Below are 19315 nucleotides of genomic sequence, written 5' to 3'. Positions count from 1 at the left end.
CCCTTATTGTCTGTCTCCCCCAGTCGAGATGCAGGCTCCATGAGAACAAGGACCAAGTCTACATTCACCTGGCTACCTATTCCCTTCTAGCACGATGCCTGGCATAAATACTTAGTGGATTAAATAATATATAAATGTCAATAAAATAGACTTCCTTTGATGTCATTAAGCAACAGAGAACTAATGCTTAGGGCTGAGAAAACAAAAATGAATAATACAAACCTCAAAACAGTCTCAGTTGTGCAGAGTTTCTTCAGTCCCAGGCCTGGTGCTGGTCCTGCCAAGAAGCTACTTGATCTGGGTTGACTGAAGAAACAAAGAATGGCAAAATTATATCTTGGCACCTTTCCTCATGGATTTTTCCTTCCTTTTTTTTTTGAGACAGAGCCTCTCTCTGTTGCCCAGGTGGGAGTACAATAGTGTGATCTCCACCCACTGTAACCTCCGCCTCCCATATTCAAGCAATTCTCCTGCCTCAGCCTCCCAGGTAGCTGAGATTATAGGCGCCCACCACTATGCCTGGCTAATTTTTTGTATTTTTAGTAGAGACGGGGGTTTCACCATGTTGGCCAGGCTGGTCTCGAACTCCTGACGTCAGGTGATTCACCCACCTTGGCCTCCCAAAGTACTGGGATTACAGGCTATTTGTCTTCAACAAACCGATCTAAAATCACTTATTGCCTGCTCCTTCATAAGCCACATAGCACTTGTTATTATGGTTATCCTCATTCAGAACCCTTGAAGCTTTACAGGTGCAGTCACCCGTATAATTGCTCATGGAATTATAAATTGCTCACCACCGTGCCCGGCCTCGTGGATTTTTCAAGTCGCAGTGAATCCTTCTCAGACTCTTAACGAAAGTCCTTCGTTGCAGAGCCTTTTCACCTGCCTGCCCCCACTGCATATCCAACACACATAGACCTGTGCTATGCGCCAGGTGAACTAACAGGAAAACGGAGCACAGGGAAGCACCACTTATCAGACAGGAGCCCTGGGGCATTCTCCTAAGACGTGTGCTGGTAAAGGAATATGCACTGGAGACCTTACACCTTGAGACAGGCTGAACTACAAGGAGGGATGTGACCCCCATCAAAGTTATCTGTTACCTGGCTTTGATTTGAACCACCAATCTTGACAAGGTGCCTAGTGACATGGTAGTTAGCACTGAACGTATATTAGGGGTTTGTGGATGAAGACTGTCAGGCCATCCTTCCTTCTTGAGCCCTTTAATTTTTTGCCTTGCCTTCTTTTATTTCCTTTGCATGTGTTGTTGGGCCAGTTCCTCCTTGACCTCGGTTTTGTCATCTATACAATGAATTTGTTTGATTGCTAGAAAGTCTTTTCAGATCCTCTCCACTGTTTGGTAATAATACCACCAATACTGCTTTCAAAATCCTCTACAGGCCTAAGTCTTCATTCATTCTGGCAACATTCTTTACCCTTCAAGCTCTTTCGTAATTGAAGAGGTATGTGAGTAGCTTGGATGAGTTTATAGGAAAGGTTGAAATTAATTTTAGCTAAAAGGAAAATGGCAGGTCTATGTACAGATCAACCAAATCCATCCAGCTAGGCCAACTGAAATAGAGATGTGTTTTCAGATGTAAAGGCTTAGTCAGAGCAACATTGATCCATGCAGACCTCAGAAGCAAAATACGAAGGAACGTACTGGTGACTCAGCACTTCCCTGCAGTCTTAGCTGTAAAAGCAGGAATTGATGCTGCTCTGACTGAGGCGCAGGTGATTACATCAGAATTGGAATGCCTAAGCCCTCTTGAAGTCCCTGAAAATTCAGTCTGTCATAGATACAGCAGTAGGACTTAGGATCTGAAATGATAGGATCCCACTCTAGTCCTTAAATCCATAGTTTCAGTACAACACAGAATTTGTTAAGCAATGTAGTCTTTCTTTTTAAATTCTCTTTCAGGTTTTTCATATGAAAAAGATCCCCGATTATACTTTGACGACACTTGTGTTGTGCCTGAGAGACTGGAAGGTAAGTAGCCCCATCCAAGGTTTGTTGCCAGGTAGAGGTTTGGAGATGTCAGAACACCTCAGCCATGAGACTCTTTCCCAAGTCCAGTAATTAAATCAGCATGAACAACTCCTTTTTGTCCCAACCACCTGAGAAACTTAGGACTAAGCTATTGTGTGATGTGTCCTTGTCCCAAACAGGCAAAGTCAAACAGGAGCCTACCATGTATCGAGAGGGGCCCCCTTACCAGAGGCGAGGTTCCCTTCAGCTGTGGCAGTTCCTGGTCACCCTTCTTGATGACCCAGCCAATGCCCACTTCATTGCCTGGACAGGCCGAGGCATGGAGTTCAAGCTGATAGAACCGGAAGAGGTATGCACTGGATGCTGGACTCAGACGGGTTTTGATTTGTTGTTGTTGATGATGATGTTTTTTGTTTAGATTTCCGTTGAGGCTTTTTGTGTCAAGTCTTCTCTTCCTTCTCATTCATCTTCTGGCCTGGCCAGTGGGCTTGGCTGTATCCCTCCTATTAATGGGACAGTTTCTAATACATGGACAGGCAGAGTTCTCCACTGTAGAATACATTAAAAGTATTTGTAACACTTCTGCAAAATCTAGGGAGCAAGATCATGAAGACTTATATTCAAATAGGATATGCTCTCCCTCTTGGAAAGTCTTTTTCAGGTGTTGTTTCAATGATACAGACTTGTTTTGGTCTTAGCCCCTGTAGGCCATAGTCTATCTCTGAGGCTACATGAACATACTGTATGACATTTTGACAATATATTACAGGATACAACTACCCACTGTGTATTTCAAATGGCTGTAGCCTGGAGAAATAAAATTATCACAGGCGGCTCAATCTTAATGAGCTTAGATTTTTTTTTTTTAAAGGTGTGTTATGGCCGGGCACAGTGGCTCACACCTGTAATCCCAGCATTTTGGGAGGCTGAAGCAGGTGTATTGCTTGAGCCCAGGATTTTGAGACCAGCCTGGGTAACATGGCAAAACATTATCTCTACAAAAAAATAAAAATAAATAAAAATAATAAAAAATTAGCTAAGCATGGTGGTGTGTGCCTATAGTCCCAACTACTTGGGAGACTGAGGCCGGGAGGATCAATTGAGCCTGGGTGACAGAGCGAGACCCTGTGTCCAAAAAAATAAGTGTGTTATGTGACATCACAATAGAGTAGTTGAGAGATGATACAAACCTGTTATTTTAATAGGAAAAAAACATTGTTACTGTTTTTGTGCCCAGAACAGAAATACACTGTTGACAGAACCAGTACCGTTTCTTCAGTAGAGAAGACACACCCTAGAATCCCTTTCCTGAATATCACATAACAAAGCAAATTAAATCAGGCTCTCAGCATCGCATATTCTAAAGGGGTTGATTTTTAATTTCTGTTTGATGTAGAATCTAGAGAGATTATAAATGGAACAGAAATAACTGCCCAAAAAAACTGACATATGCTTCTTTTAGTAGCATGTTCTTAGGCATATAAATTAAACCAGCAGATCAAAAGGCATCTTTGGGTTGGGTATAATTAAATTGGGAACAACACTCTTAGACACTCTTAGAAAGCATTTGAACGAGAATTGCTGTTTTCAGTGTTCAGTTAACTCTAGGGCTCGCTTTAGCACACCAAAGAAATACGCTGGCATGGGGTTAATAGGAGGAGGTAGCAACCGGGGACTTGGTTTGGAAGAAGAAAGTGGTCTAAAGATTCAAGTGGGAAAAGGAGGAGAATGTATGGATTGGAAATTTATGAAGAATCCTGATTGATAGGAGAAGAAGGCAGACTTCATTAAAGGCAATTAGAAAACAAGATATGCATATGTGTTCCCAGTTTTATATTCACTCACGAGAATGGAAATGTGTCAGCTTCTCTAGATGGACTAATTAAACAGCTTCTATTCGGTTCAGTCTACCTTCAGAGTTGGAGTTGAGTGCCACTGTGTTAGTTTAGTGCCTACGTGGTTTTTTTCTGGCTATGTAGAAATAGAGCCATGTTTTAGGCTTCTAGCATCCCTACAGAGCCATCCACCCCACGCGGACTGATGCCTCTCCTCATTGCTTTCTGAATAACATGGCCTGGTTTATGTGAAGTTTGAGAAAAGCATGTCACCTAGGTTCACTGAGGCTCTCTGAAAGTAGTTCTGTCATGTGGGCAGCCCTTATTGATTTATCTCGTTTCACAAACAGGAGCTTTTATTATTTTATTGCCACTGCCTCGGGCCTAAGCACAGGCTGTCCAGCTGCAGGTAAACCTGGTTATGATCCTTCGTAAAGCTGTTATTGAATCTTCTGCACTCCTACCAGTGGCATAGAGAATGATGAACAGATGGCAAAGGGCCCCTGCTTTCTTACTTAATAAAGAAACTAATATTAATACAGAATGCTCATAAATGCCAGGCAGCCAAGTCATGTGAGAAGCCTGTGGTGTCCTTGAGCCTCCTCGGTTGACCGGGCAGCTTTTGTTTCTTCAGGAAATGGTGCTTTCCACCCCACCTTGAAGTCCCCAAGCTTTCCCTAAGCTCCAAATGTTCGTTTCTCTTCACCCAGGATCAGTTGGGTGCCACATGTGCACGTTAGCCTCAGGACAGGTGACATTTGCTGAGCTCCCCCCCACCCCTCCTTGTATACCTGTGAGGGCCCTGTTCTTGTTAATGTCAGGAAGATACCAGCTTCTGGAAGAAGCTGTAAGAAGTCGTCATGGGGGAGCTTGAAGGGTGAAGCGGAGGAGGAAGCTGTTGGGGACGTAATTGTAGGCAGCTGTGTGGCTGAGTAGTGCACTCTGGGTAATTATCCATAATATCCATTACACTGTGCATGGAAATTGTGGTTTTAGAACTGCGTTTTGGCAGGCCCCCTAATCAAATGTCTTTTGATAGTCATCCAGCTTAGCACCCTCTCAATTATGACTGACTCGGCTTTAATCTGGAGCCATTTTAACTGTGAATCTGCATTAATGAATATTTTGGGGGGTAGGGTTGTTTGTTGAACATGTGGCAGATAACTGCTGCTGGGAGGTTTGAAGGGATGGGCTGCTAGAAAGAGCCACTCCCTGGGCTGTGGCTGCTCTCTCTTTAAAGGGGAGGAGGAATAGGTAGATCCGTTAACTCCTTCAGCCTCAGTCCTCAAGATACGTGCTACCAAAGCATCTAATGAGAGAGAAGAAAGATCTGATGACAAGCTATTGCCTGCCTCCCCAGTCCCAGAAGAGGGGCAGCCCTAATTCCCAGCTGCTCTGGAGCTGAGCCGCCTCATGCATTACTGTAGAAGGAACAGCCGTGGTGAGGGCTACAGAATCACAGGGCTCTGGCCCGAGAGGATGAGTCAGTAACTATGGCTACGAGAGCTGCTTTGAAATCTGTGCATATACCAAACCTTTCTGCAGTAAGCAATTGCATATGCAAGTGACAGCTGAGAGGTGGCCGCTGAAGTTGAAGAATATTCAAGGATTGTTTTCTACCCCTTAACATAGTAAAATGATGAGGCTGGGCTTCTTTGAAATTTCCGTGTCACTTGTGGCAGACAGCAGTTAAAGATTAGTTTTACAAAGCATCATTTCTTTGAACAGGGTACAATGATGTATATTATTAGGTTAGCAGATTTCTCGTCTTACCATTATTTCCATTGGTTTTAAATGTTTATCTTCTCTAACCAGGAGGTAATTTTTGGTTAATTTTGCCTTTTGGGCTGTTTCAAAGGTAGAGTTGAGTGGGTACCATATGGAGAAAAGAGGAGACCCAGGACATCGTGTCTGCTGTGGGGACATGAAGCAATTGAATGGAAACTGGACTTCCACAGGGTTTCTTGCAAGGCAGAGTAGAATCATTGCTATTATATTGTAATTAAGAGAGATGCATTCTTATCAGATCATTTTTGGTTTTTATTAAAGGTCATTTTAGAATCCTGAATTTAGAAGATGTTGCTTTTTTTTTAAGGAAAAGGTTTATGTGAAATGCTGCTTTCTCTCTGCTTTCTACTCTGTGTTTAACATTTGGCTTTTAAAATATGGAAGGGCCGGGTGCAGTGGCTCGTGCCTATAATCCTATAGGAGGCTGAGGCAGGTGGGTCACTTGAGGTCAGGAGTTTGTGACCAGCCTGGCCAACATGGTGAAACCCCATCTCTACTAAAAATACAAAAATTAGCTGGGCATGACGATGGACACCTGTAATCTCAGCTGCTCGGGAGGCTGAGGCAGGAGAATCGCTTGAGCCTGGGAGGCATAGGTTACAGTGAGCCATGATCGTGCCACTGCACTCCAGCCTTGGGTGACAGAGTGAGACTCCATCTCAGAAAATAAAAATAAAATAATCGAAGGAATATAGTTTTTTTTTTTTTTAAGTTTCCAAAACTGACCTAAAATGCTCAAAACGTGACCCCTGACCCCTGGTTTGCATACATTTGAACCTCTGAGTAAAACTCACATTTCCAGGGTTATTCTACTACCTTGACAGTCATTCTCATAAGTAGGATTTTGGAAGCTGATATACTTGAGAACAGAAATTGTTTGGCTGCTGTGATAATTGGGTAAACTCTACCAGGAAGTTTTCCTGCTAGGAGGCTTCTTTGCCCAGAGCTCCAATTATATTGCCCTATCAGTGCACCTCAGGTGGACCGGGTTGGATATAATACATTTCAGAACTGTTCGGAAAGCCCTGTTAATTTTTCATTAAGTGGATAATGGTGCTACATGCTTTCATGTCCATTCTGCAAGTCTGCTGGGAGCGTGTGGGGTTGGACGGCAGCAGGCTGAAATGATCTGATTCCCCCTTAGTCCGTGAGCTGCAATAAGTAAACATCTCCCAGCCCCCCTCCAATCTTATTAGAATTGAACTTTTGCTCTGCTGGCCCATTAGCAACTCACTAGTGTGTTTCTAATGTTTCAGGAATGACCATTCTAATTATTCCTTATTGACTGCTACAGAAACCATAGCACTTAATGGCAACATGTTAATGGTCTATGGGTATTGGTCAATAATTCATACGTGGAGAAACAGTAGAGGGCCTGCATCCTCTGGGATGTTAGCCAAGCCCTCTGCAATCTTAAAGTGCTAGGATTCTTCCATCTCTAGGTCTCACCTCCTAGTAGTTGTCACTGAATCATCGCCTTTGTTGAATGTTTGGTCTTGAGGGAGTTAAATGCCTTCCCTTCCAGGTCAGAGTAGCAGATCATTGACCAAAGCAGTCAGGTTACAGAATTGGCTCTGCTGGGACTGGGAGAGAACATGGGGCCTAGGGAATGCGTTTCCATTGCTCTTCGCTTTCCTGTGTCTTCAGGTTGCTCGGCGCTGGGGCATCCAGAAGAACCGGCCAGCCATGAACTATGACAAGCTGAGCCGCTCTCTCCGCTATTACTATGAGAAGGGCATCATGCAGAAGGTGAGCCATTATACAAGACCCTTCGCCCACTCTGGTCTCTTTTAAGGAAAAAGTTCGCGGCTTCTGTAGTGAAACTGGTGATCGTCGCTACGAGAAAATGTTAGCCCCCTAAGTGATTCTGTGGTAGGAAACAATCTTGAGAAGACAAACTTGAGACAAGAATCAAATGAGATATAGAGTACATTTGATGCTGTTGGCTGTGTGGAAACTCGAAGTTGCATGTAGAACACAAAATAGAAAATTAGGCTCCTGTGCTTTCCCAAAACTGCCTCTATATATGGAAATTTCCAGAAACTTAGGCCAACTGTTGTATCCAAAAAGAACTACAGGGAATCAACTTGAAGGTCTCTACTTCAACAGCTTGATTGAAGTCTTTAGTTATTAAAACACCTAGACCTCCAAATCTGTTAGTTTGATATGCTCGGAAGTGTTAAAGGAATAAGAACATCTGATTTTTCTTTCAGACTTACAGAAACTGGAACTCAAGTTAAAAACCCAACGTTTGTAGAATGGCAGCAGAGTCACCTGGTAGCAGGTTGCTCTTTGTGGAATAGAGGATGAAGCATATTTTGAGGAAATCAGTACAAAATTCTTAGTGGGATAGGTAGCAAGGGGCCACAGTCTTAACATCCCACAGATAAGTAGAAGATGGGAATGGCAAGTCTTTCTTAGCTACCAAATTCGTAATGTACTGTTGCCCAGATCCTAGCATTTACACATTGAGCCAGTCTACCTGGCAGTAGCCAATAAGATGAACGTGGCAGAAGCATGTGGGCAAAACTGCTGAGAACTTGTCTACAAGAAGCCAGATTCATCCTTCTCATGGTGGTAATGTGACCCCATATTCTCCTCACCACCTTGAAAAATACTCAACAGCTCGTTGTGATTTTTTGGATAAACTCTAGACTTGTTAGTGCTTCATACAGGCTCTGAGGCTATTCCCAGTCTGGTCACCACCTAACTCTCGTTTCTTCACTCGAATTTGACAGCTTTCACTAGCATAGCCACCTTTTAATTTAATGTAGTATTTGTTTGCCAAAGAATACATGTTACATGCATGTACATTATCAAGCATACCATAAAATGGAAAACACCTATTAAACTGCCATCCTACTTAAGACCTAGAACATTCCTAATGCTCTCAGTACCTGGCCAGCCCCTCCTTGTTTTCTGTCACCTTTCCGTTTCAGATTGGGTTAGGTGGTCCCCTTTGCTTCTTCTGATGGCACCAGTACTTGTTCCTACCACTGCTCTTCTCACTGTGTCTTAACTCCTTTCTTGTTGCTACCCCCCACTGGAGTATAAGCTCCTTTGGGTTAGGAATCGAGGTTTAACTTCAGTGCTTGATACAGAGTTAAGTGCTGTAGGATAGGTGGTCCCCTACCCTACCTCTCCTTGTTTTAAAGTATACGGTCCAGTGGTTTCACAGAGCTGCACAACCATTACCACAATCAATTTTAGAACATTTTATCACCCCAAAAAGAAAGGCCATACGTATCATCAGTAGCCACTCCCCATTGTCCCCTGTCCTCCTTAGAGTTGATATCATCAGGCCGAATCCTAAGTTCGGGTGGGAGAGCCATTATTCCTTTGCTGTTCCCAACTCCACATCCAACATGGGGAGATGCAACCCAGGACACAGCAACTTGAACCAATGGAAATGAGCTGTCCTTATGACTAGCTTCTGTGTTTTCTAAGGGAGTAGAAGAGAACTTTATTTCTGAGAATAAGTAGGCAAAGAGTACAGGAAGGCCCAGGAATGAGGCTTCGTGGGCCCAGATTCTGACACTTCAATTTGTTAGTCATATGATTTGAAGAAAGTCACCTAGTCTCCCAAAGCCTCTATTTCTAATGAAAATGTAGATAATAATTCTTGCTTTAATCCCACAGGGTATATATTTGAAAATATTTCAGAAATAACAATGTGCCATCCAATGTAAGGAAGGGGTTATCATTTTATTTGTTACATGACTCACAAGTAAATGAGAGCTCATTAAAAGGTGAATGATAGTCCGCCAGTGTGTAGAGAGACTTAGAAAAGCTGTAGTCCCATACCCTCCATTTTTGAAGGGAAAATTGAGGTTCACAGAGGTTAAGACTCATTAGTGACTAAACCAGGACTGGAAGTCGTGCAGCTCCCAGCTTCTGATCTAGGATTATTTCCACTGTGCTCTCCTGCCTCACTCTTCCACACAAACTAATTTTTGGGGTTGGGCTTTAAGGTAAAACCGGCATACAACACTAACTAGAGATGGTTGATTGATAGAGATTTGGAAGCAGAGCCATACTTGTTCAATTAAAAAAAGATTTTAGAATCACAGCAGAATGACTGAAGGGCAGGATTAAACTCAATAGTTGGCATTTTAAAATCTAAAATGTTTATCTTATCAGTAATTTTGGCTGCCTTCCCTTGCCCCTCTGCGTCTCCAGACAGAAGCCAATTATTGGGTTTGATTTTCGGTATTAGGTGCCTCTTGTACTGTTGCTAAACAACCAGCAGAGAGAAGGTGATCCCATTAACGCAGATGGCTCATCAGCCACATACCATGAGGTCCTTGAATAACCAAGACCTTCTGGTTCTAATACTATAATGCAGAAAACCCATAGAAAGGTAGTCAGCGGTTCCCTCAGTGTAGCAGAGCCATGCGATGAGTCATTTCTAAAGCTGCAGGTAAGCCAAAAGCAATTCTTTTCACCTTTGGAACATACTTAAGGCTTCTGCGCAGGCTCGCTCTCATCAGATTTCTAACCTTTCTAAATAACAAGGCCATACTGTGAAGACTGTAAACTCTGGAGGTGACCAAAAATTTGGTCAGGCTTCTGCCTTGCACTGTCAGTCCTCACACCTTTTTGGAACACCAAACTCCAGGCTCAGCGTAATCATGCTTTCAGAGCTGTCACTGGAAGACAGAAAGTGAAGATTTTCTTTTAAGAGTCCATCTAGTGTGAATTCGAAATTCAGATATCTTCTTTTTTAACTGCTGTGGTGTCAGTAAAACACTTGGCAGATAACAGGTTCCCAGGATTTCTCAAAGTAAGTCTGAGTGATTGGGGTAATCGGCTGCTCCTTTGGCCCCTGGCTTTGTGACTTAGGAATACCTCGTTCTCTTCCCCTGATCCCATGCCCTGTTCCAACTGGGCCCTGTAAGGTGTGTGTTCTCCCGCAGGTGGCTGGAGAGCGATACGTCTACAAATTTGTCTGTGACCCAGATGCCCTCTTCTCCATGGCTTTTCCGGATAACCAGCGTCCGTTCCTGAAGGCAGAGTCCGAGTGCCACCTCAGCGAGGAGGACACCCTGCCGCTGACCCACTTTGAAGACAGCCCTGCTTACCTCCTGGACATGGACCGCTGCAGCAGCCTCCCCTATGCCGAAGGCTTTGCTTACTAAGTTTCTGAGTGGCGGAGTGGCCAAACCCTAGAGCTAGCAGTTCCCATTCAGGCAAACAAGGGCAGTGGTTTTGTTTGTGTTTTTGGCTGTTCCTAAAGCTTGCCCTTTGAGTATTATCTGGAGAACCTAAGCCGTCTCTGGATTGGCACCCTTAAAGACAGATACATTGGCTGGGGAGTGGGAACAGGGAGGGGCAGAAAACCACCAAAAGGCCGGTGCCTCAACTCTAGATTCTGATGAGGTTTCTGGGAAGAGATCAAAATGGAGTCTCCTTACCATGGACAATATATGCAAAGCAATATCTTGTTCAGGTTAGTACCTGCAAAACGGGACATAGTATGTGACAATCTGCATCAATCATGGACTACTAAATGCCTTTACATAGAAGGGCTCTGATTTGCACAATTTGTTGAAAAATCACAAACCCATAGAAAAGTAAGTAGGCTAAGTTGGGGAGGCTCAAACCATTAAGGGTTAAAAATATATCTTGAACATTGGAAAGCTCTTCTAGCTGAATCTGAAATACTACCCCTTGTCTAGAAAAAGGGGGGCAGTCAGAACAGCTGTTCCCCACTCCATGGTTCTCAAAATCATAAACCATGGCTACTCTTGGGAACCACCCGGCCATGTGGTCGCCAAGTAGAGCAAGCACCCTTTCTCTTCCCAATCACATGGCTGAGTGTGGATGACTTTTATTTTAGGAGAAGGGCGATTAACACTTTTGACAGTATTTTGTTTTGCCCTGATTTGGGGGATTGTTTTGTTTTGGTGGTTGTTTTGGAAAAACAGTTTATAAACTGATTTTTGTAGTTTTGGTATTTAAAGCAAAAAAACAAAAAACAAAAACAAACCTTTTGGTAACTGTGCACTGTGTCCTTTAGCCAGGGCCGTGCCAACTTATGAAGACACTGCAGCTTGAGAGGGGCTTTGCTGAGGCTTCCCCTTGGCCATGTGAAAGCCCGCCTTGTTGCCTGCTTTGTGCTTTCTGCACCAGACAACCTGATGGAACATTTGCACCTGAGTTGTACATTTTTGAAGTGTGCAGGGCAGCCTGGACACAAGCTTAGATTCTCTGTGTATAGTTCCCCATGTTCACTAACATGCCCTCTCTGGAAAGCATATGTATATAACATGTGTCATGTCCTTTGGAAACCTGGTCACCTGGTGAGAACCCTTGGGATTCTTCCCTGGGCATGACTGATGACAATTTCCATTTCATCAGTTTGTTTTGTTTTCCTTTTTCTTTAAATCTTGGACTTTAAACCCTACCTGTATGATTCAGTAGGGTTTGAGACTTACGTATGATACTGACAGGTAAGCAACAGTGCTAGCATTCTAGATTCCTGCCTTTTTTAAAAAAGAAATCATTCTCATTGCTGTATTATATTGGAAAAGTTTTAAACAACCAAGCTAAAGCTATGTGAAAGTTGAGCTCAAAGTAGAGGAAAAGTTACTGGTGGTACCTTGCTGCCTGCTCTGCTGGTAGAATTCTGTGCTCCCCACGACACTTAGCACATTAAGAATGACTACACTGTTCCTCGTATGTGAAGGAGGCAGTGCTGACTCCGTGAGTATGAGACACATGCTTTGAACTGCTTTTCTATTCATGGAGCACTCCATAGTCTCAAACTGTCCCCCTTATGACCGACAGCACATTTGTGAAGAGGTTCACAGGCATAAGGGGTGCACTTTATAGCTATGGAAACATGAGATTCTCCTCTATTGGAAGCTGATTAGCCCACAGAGGTGGTAAACCTGTAGATTGGGCCTTAATTAGCATTGTACTCTAATCAAAGGACTCTTTCTAAACCATATTTATAGCTTTCTTAACCTACACATAGTCTATACATAGATGCATATTTTACCCCCAGCTGGCTAGAGATTTATTTGTTGTAAATGCTGTATAGATTTGGGTTTCCTTTCTTTACTTACCCTGGTTTGGATTTTTTTTTGAATGGATTTATGCTGTCTTAGCAATATGACAATAATCCTCTGTAGCTTGAGCTACCCCTCCCCTGCTGTAACTTACGTGGCCTGTGCTGTCACCGGGCATAGGACAGCGGCATCACCGTTGCATTCCCATTGGACTCATGCACCTCCCGGATGGTTTTTGTTTTTTTCGGGGGTTCTTTGTGGTTTGTTTGTTTGCTTCTTTTCCAGAGTGTGGAAAGTCTACAGTGCAGAAAGGCTTTAACCTGCCAGTTGATTTGAAATACTTTCCCCTGCGCAGGGCCGTATGCATCCTGCCAAGCTGCGTTATATTCTGTACTGTGTACAATAAAGAAGTTTGCTTTTCGTTTACCAAGCACCCGAACCTGCCTCTTTCTTGCCCTCATTGGTCTAATTTTAAAGCAGGCAAAAGCCCCCTGGCTTTCTCTCCGCCCCCACCCTAGCCCTCTCAACAATTTAGCCTTACCAATGGACAGTGGCATTGAGGGTAGTTTAGGGAACTCTGTTACCTGGAAATAGACATACACAGCTCCTCTTAAACTCCAGCTAAAAATTTAATCCAAAGAGGTAGAAAGTCGAGAGATCCTCTTCCCAGCCAATGGTGATCTGAGATCACCTCATCCCCTTGAGCCCACCGAGCCACCAATTCTTAGTAACACTTTTTTTATTTTAAAGTGTAGCCCATGTTTGGCTTTGGGTTGTGTGACAAGATTACAAAGCAGTCTAGGACTTTCGAGTCCCAGAATTATTCTCAGCCCCTTGTGTGAATACTTTGAAAACCAATAAGAACTTAAGGCCATTCATTTTCTGATTTTTCCCCAATAAGTTTTGCTCTTGACAAGTGAAAAATCAAGTAATGGTTGATAAATAATGAAAAAAGCTCAGGAAGGTTTTGCCCACTATGTTTTTTTCTGGCCATGCAGCAGTAAAAACCTTTCCTCCAAGTTTGTCTCTTTTTCGTGAATATATATCACTCGGGAAATATGTGGAAGAAAATAAAGTTCGCCGGGTTGTGTTGCAGTATTATGGCTTTTAGTGTTCTTATTTCACCCTTTTTCTGCACCTCTAATTTGGCCTTTTCAAGACTCCTATTACAGTGGAGAAATAAAGTAGAGCCTTTTTTCAAGCCTAGAACAGAAGGCTTTCTGTCGGTTTATCTGCTGTCTTTCTTTACTGTTTTACAAGCCTCTAAATGTAGAAACATCGAGACCGAATCGGTGCACCGCCGCTTGAATTGGAGCTTGTGAGGAATGAATGTCTGCCACATAAACCCCATTAGCTTCGACAGATTAAGAAAAGATGCTTGGGGAGAAGGGGCAGGGGTGCGCAGGAAAAAGCCGTCTCTGCCTCTCAGCTTCACCATGATAAGGCTTTTAACAATCCGCTCCCCATTATTCACGGGCTCGTTATCCAGCCTGGGCCCAGACCCAGATCGTTAACCTAACGCAGGAGGTCACCAAACACTGCCGCCCTTCTAGTGTTGGGCGCTAGGATAAGGAAGCCCAGAAAATGGGAAGTTTACTCTTCATCAGGGTCCCCTTTCATGAGCCAAGCCAGGGGAACAATGCGTATTCAGTTGTTAGATGACAAAGAGGTAGTGTGAGCGCAGAAGAATGTGGTTTTGAGAGCCAGAGTATGTGCAGAATCTAAATTCTAACGCAGCTGGGACAAATGTAAACTAATGTGGAAGAAAAACACTAATGTACGCAGACCGTTGGAAACTTTGGAGAGACAATTCATTGCCCAGCGGTGCAGGTGGCTGCTGCTCAATGTGTGGCCTCTGAAATACAAGCGAAAGGAAAAAAGTCCAGAAGATCATCGGTTTAATACAAATGCATAGTGTAAGTATTGTTTAGTACAAATACATAGTGTAAGTATTCTATTCACCATAAGTGTATTGTACTTAAAATAGGGGGAGGGTGTGAGGGTGGTACCAGGCGAGCGGCTATGTCCTTTTGATCCCAGCAAGTACACTGGTGTCTCATTTAGAAGGGGCCCTTTGAATGACCAGCCTTAGCTCCTCCAACTTTAAGAGCTGGCTCTACACCCAAGCCTGGGTTTGTTGACCTTGGCAGTGAACCTCAGATAACCTTTGGGTAGCACTTTACAGAGCACTTTTTCATCTCCATTATCTTTTTGGCAGGCTTTCTTAAACAGTAATACTGTTGAAATTGAGTCTGAAAATACCATGGCTGTTAGCCTCCAAAAGTAATTTCTTTTTTGGAATTTTCACAGTGGCTACTGTGGAAAGAGGACTAGTCCCTTGGAGGCTAGACATTTGGGTTCTGGCCCCGGGTCAGTGGTTGACTGGGTTTAACTAGATGGTCTCAGGGGGCCATCTGGCCTAACCTCGTAGGTTCATTGAGGGCACTGATGAAGTACTACTCCCCGATCTCATAGGCAGTAAGGGAGAAAGAAAGGAGTTTCCTAGGGAACTCAAGGGGTGTGTGTGCGTGTGTAGGAGAGTTAACAGTTAAGAACATCATTCTCAAGTGACCATTTTTAAGCAAGCTCTGAAGATGGCTCAGTCCCACCATTAAGGGCACGTTTCTTCTTTTTCAGTCATCCACTGGGCACCTGCTAGGTGCCAGGCACTGCTGGATGCTAAAAATAAATGATTTAGATGGCATTTTCAAGCTAAAGCCCTGTTTGTGGTATAGTAATTGTGTGACAACCTCTTACATGTTTAAATGCTAGACTTTCCAGGTCATACTTAAACACTACTGACACCATCTCATCCAGACTATGTTGACCAGAAGCTAGGGAGGCCGGGGCATTTATCCTCCAACTCCTGCCCCTTTTGGTTGAAGGTTATCCCCAGAGATTTTAACTCTTCAATATATATCCTATCAGGAAGAGAAGAGAGTAGACGCAGATAATCAGTGTGCTAGGAACTGTTTTCAGATGCAGTTAGCTCAGGGGGTTGAGGGTACATGGAGCTGGCATCAGTGATGTCTGAGACCTACCTTTAACAATTAGCCAGACTCTCCTGGATGACCTGTTTCCTAGAGTGAAACAAGGGTGAGTCTGTGCTTTCATCATTGAGTTATCATGTACCAGTCATCGATGATGTGTAAGACACTGTAATAGACACTTTGCAGGTGGAGATAAGGGAGTCACAATGAAGCCCACCCTCTCCTTCAGCACCCAACAATCCAGTGGGGAAAACATTTCTCCAGGTGAAACTAGAATGCAAGGTATAACATACTGAGTATTACTCAACCAATAAATAGTGCCTAGTCTATGCCAGGTACTGCTCTAGGATTAGTGGAGGGAAATAAATCTGCTCTCAAGGATCTTACATCTGGGCAAGGGAGGAAAAAAAACATGATAGAATTTGTTAGGTATTAAGTACTGTGGGGTCAGGGAAGGGAAATGGTGAGTAGTGGGAGTGGAGGGTTGCAATTTTAAGTAGGGAGGTCAGGGAAGGTCTCAGTTGAGCAAAGACCCAGAAAAGTAGCTGCCAGATGGCTATCGGAAGGAAAAGCCTTCCCTGCAGGGGGAAGAGCGAGTGCAAGACCCTGAAGCTTTGAACATGCTTGGAATATTTATGGAATAACAAGGACTGTGAAACTGGATCCAAGAGTCAGACGGAATATGGTTAAAAGAAAAGTAACAGGTTGTATCATCTGGGGCCGTGTAGGCTTTTTAAGGACTCTGGCGTTTACTCTGTTTATGTTTAGCTGTTAGAGTTTTTTGAGCTAAGAGGTGACATCATCTGATGTGTATTTTGAAAGATCACTCTGACTGCTAAGTTGAATATAGACTGTAGGGAACAAGGAAGGAAGGAAGAACACCAAGTTGTAGGAGGCTGCGGTAATCCAGGTAGGGTGAGATGGTGGCATGGGCCAGGGCATAAGGAAAACATATATTAATATATTTGTAAGATAGAGCCAATAGGCTTTGGACTTGTAAGGTGAGAAACGAAAGAGAGGTCAATTATGGCTCCAAGGTTTGTGGCCTGAGCCCAAGGAAGGTTGATGTTGCCATTTACCAAGAGGGAGAAGACTGAGGAGGAACAATCTGGGGACAGGTGGGGGAAGAACAGGCATTCTTTAGGGGGCATATTAACTTTCAGATGACTTTGAGAAATCCAGATGGGAACACATTGGGTTATACAAGTCTGGAGTTCAGGGGAGAGATCCAGGCTGGAGATAGCAATTAGGAGTTGTCAGTGTGCAAGAGAGTATCTAAAGCTAAAACTGGATGAAATCACTAAGGGAGTAAGTATAAACAGAAGAAAAGTTCCAAGGACTGAGCCCTTGGACACTCCAAGATTAAGAGGCTGGAGAGATAAAGAAGAACCTGCAAAGGAGGCTGAAAAAGAGTGGCCAGTGAAATAGGGGAAAACCGGGAGGGTGTCTCCAGGAGGAAGGAGAGAGCGACAATGGCCGATGCTTCTGATATGTCCAGTACGGTGAGGACTGTGGCTGGATTAGCAATGTGGAGGCCATGTATGACTTGCAGACGCCATTTCCAGAGTGGCAGAGGCAATAGAACTGATCAATACTACTAGAATCCAAAGGAGGTTTGAATGTACCCTCAGTTGGGGACAGGGATCAGAGAAGTTTCCATGGATTTCAAAATCCTGGATTTGAGTTCAGCTCAGCCTCTCTCACTAGCCCTTCTACTCCCAGACCTTCAAAGGCTGAAAAAGGTCTAGGAACCCTGCCAGGTAGCCAGACTGGAAGATACACGGTGGGAAAGAGTATCTGAGGATAAAGGAAGAAGGATCAAGATCCTGTTATCACTACCTTTCCCATCCCCTTGGGGCTGTATTTATTCTCATTTTGTGCTCTTAAAATAAATTTCTATTTTTGAAATCTTAAGTGTTTTTAAATAACTTTTTTCATATTACACAATTAGCATATGTTCTTTGTAGAAAACCAGAAAAAAATCATAGCCCAAATTAAAAACTATTCTGAAAACTCAACCTAGAGATCACAGCTAACACTTTACATCTTCCCAGATGGCTTTTCTCTATACTGTATTTTAAATATTAAAAATGGTCATGCTATACACTTTACAAAGTCTTTAAACTTGTTTTAAGCATTGTATTTTGAACATCTTTCCACATCAAGAAAAACTCTTTTACACCATTTTTAATGACAGCATGCCATTCCATAGTACATATGTAACATCATATATTTAAGCAGTCCCCTTTGCTGGAGATAAAGGGACCACAAATATGATATGCCCATGCCCACCAAACCAAGTAATCTACACTCCCCCCAGCCCACAATCAAACAAATGACAAATAATAATTTGGGTCTTTTCTATTGTTGTAATTAGTAACCAGCTCCTATTAATTTTACCTTCTAAATATCTCTAAAATCCATCTCCATCATCAGTACCATAAATCTCCCAATATCTCTCACCTGGACTGTTGTAGTCACCACCTAATAGGTCTCACCACACCTACTCTTGCCCCACCCCCGCCCCTTCTGCATGATGTAGTCAGAGTGATTTGTTTTTAAGTGCAAGTTACTCCCCTGCATGAGACTTTCCAGTGATACTCACTGGAGTGGCTAAAATAAAAAAGACCAGCAACACCAAATGTTGGCAAGTATACAATGCAGGCAGGAGTGTTAAATGGTACAACCAACTTTGGAAAACTATTTGGCAGTTTATTACAAAGTTTATCTACTCTATGATCCAACAATTCCAATTCTAAGTATTTGCCAAAAAGATATATAAACATGTGTTACAAAAAGACGTATGCAAGAACATTTATAGAAGCTTTATTTACAACAGCCGCTCAAAACAACCCAAATGCCCATCAACCAGAGAACAAATAAACAAGTCATGATATCCATACAACAGAATACTACTCAGCAATAAAAGAAAATGAACTACAGATACACATAGCAGTATGGATGAATCTCAAAAACATTATGTTAAACTAAATAATAACACAAAAGAATACATACTGTGTGATTCTATAATATATGAAAGTCTAGAATAGCCAAAACTAACCTATGGTGATAGAAAGCAGTAGCAAGGGATGGGTGGACAGGTATTGGCTGGCAAGGGGTAGAGGTGAACATGCTGGGGTGATCGATAGAAATTGTCTATATCTTGGTTTGGGTGACTGTTATATGTATATGTTTGTTAACATTCATTGAACTGAACACCTGAAGTCTGTGCATTTTATTTTATGTTAATTATTCCTCTGAAAATATTTATAGTCATTGTTTGAGATAAAACCAAAATCCTGAACTTGGCCTTTCCAAGCCAATACCTCTTCAGCCTCACCATGCACCGTCCTCTCCCCTATAATATATGTTCCACCGCCCCTCGCCTTCTTCCAGTGTCTCAACCATGTCTTGATCCCTCCTGTTCCAGCCTTGACACGAACTATTCCCTGGAGCTGAAATGTTATACCGCCCCTGAATCCATCCCTGGCCTCCAAGCAGCTTACCCTCCACCCATTCTTTACTCTCATTTCTAAGAGCACCCCAGGGAAAACAATCAGTTTATCTTTCAAATAAATGAATCATTTCATTTTCCAAGGCTTCCTAGATTTGCTCTCATTCCCCTCCAACACCATTTTAATACTCGTTCAGTGCTTGCTATCTATTTTTTATAGAACTTCTCACAATTTTTAACCT

General features: G+C 43.0%; 1 protein-coding gene across 1 annotated transcript in view; it reads left to right on the top strand.

The window, feature by feature from the left end:
* Positions 1-13059, top strand: part of ETV5 (ETS variant transcription factor 5) — a 63671-nt gene extending 50612 nt beyond the window's left edge. Inside the window, exons 10-13 of the mRNA XM_003256599.4 lie at positions 1925-1993; positions 2173-2342; positions 7264-7365; positions 10533-13059. Coding sequence (XP_003256647.1) covers positions 1925-1993; positions 2173-2342; positions 7264-7365; positions 10533-10754 — 563 coding nt within the window. The 3' untranslated portion in view covers positions 10755-13059. The remainder of the gene's footprint in view (positions 1-1924; positions 1994-2172; positions 2343-7263; positions 7366-10532) is intronic.
* Positions 13060-19315: the final 6256 nt, after the last annotated feature.

This window comes from Nomascus leucogenys, chromosome 11 (assembly GCF_006542625.1).
Source record: "Nomascus leucogenys isolate Asia chromosome 11, Asia_NLE_v1, whole genome shotgun sequence".
NCBI classification, from domain to species: domain Eukaryota; kingdom Metazoa; phylum Chordata; class Mammalia; order Primates; family Hylobatidae; genus Nomascus; species Nomascus leucogenys.
Note: the sequence above shows the minus strand (reverse complement) of the source record. Positions and strands in the feature narration are given on the sequence as shown.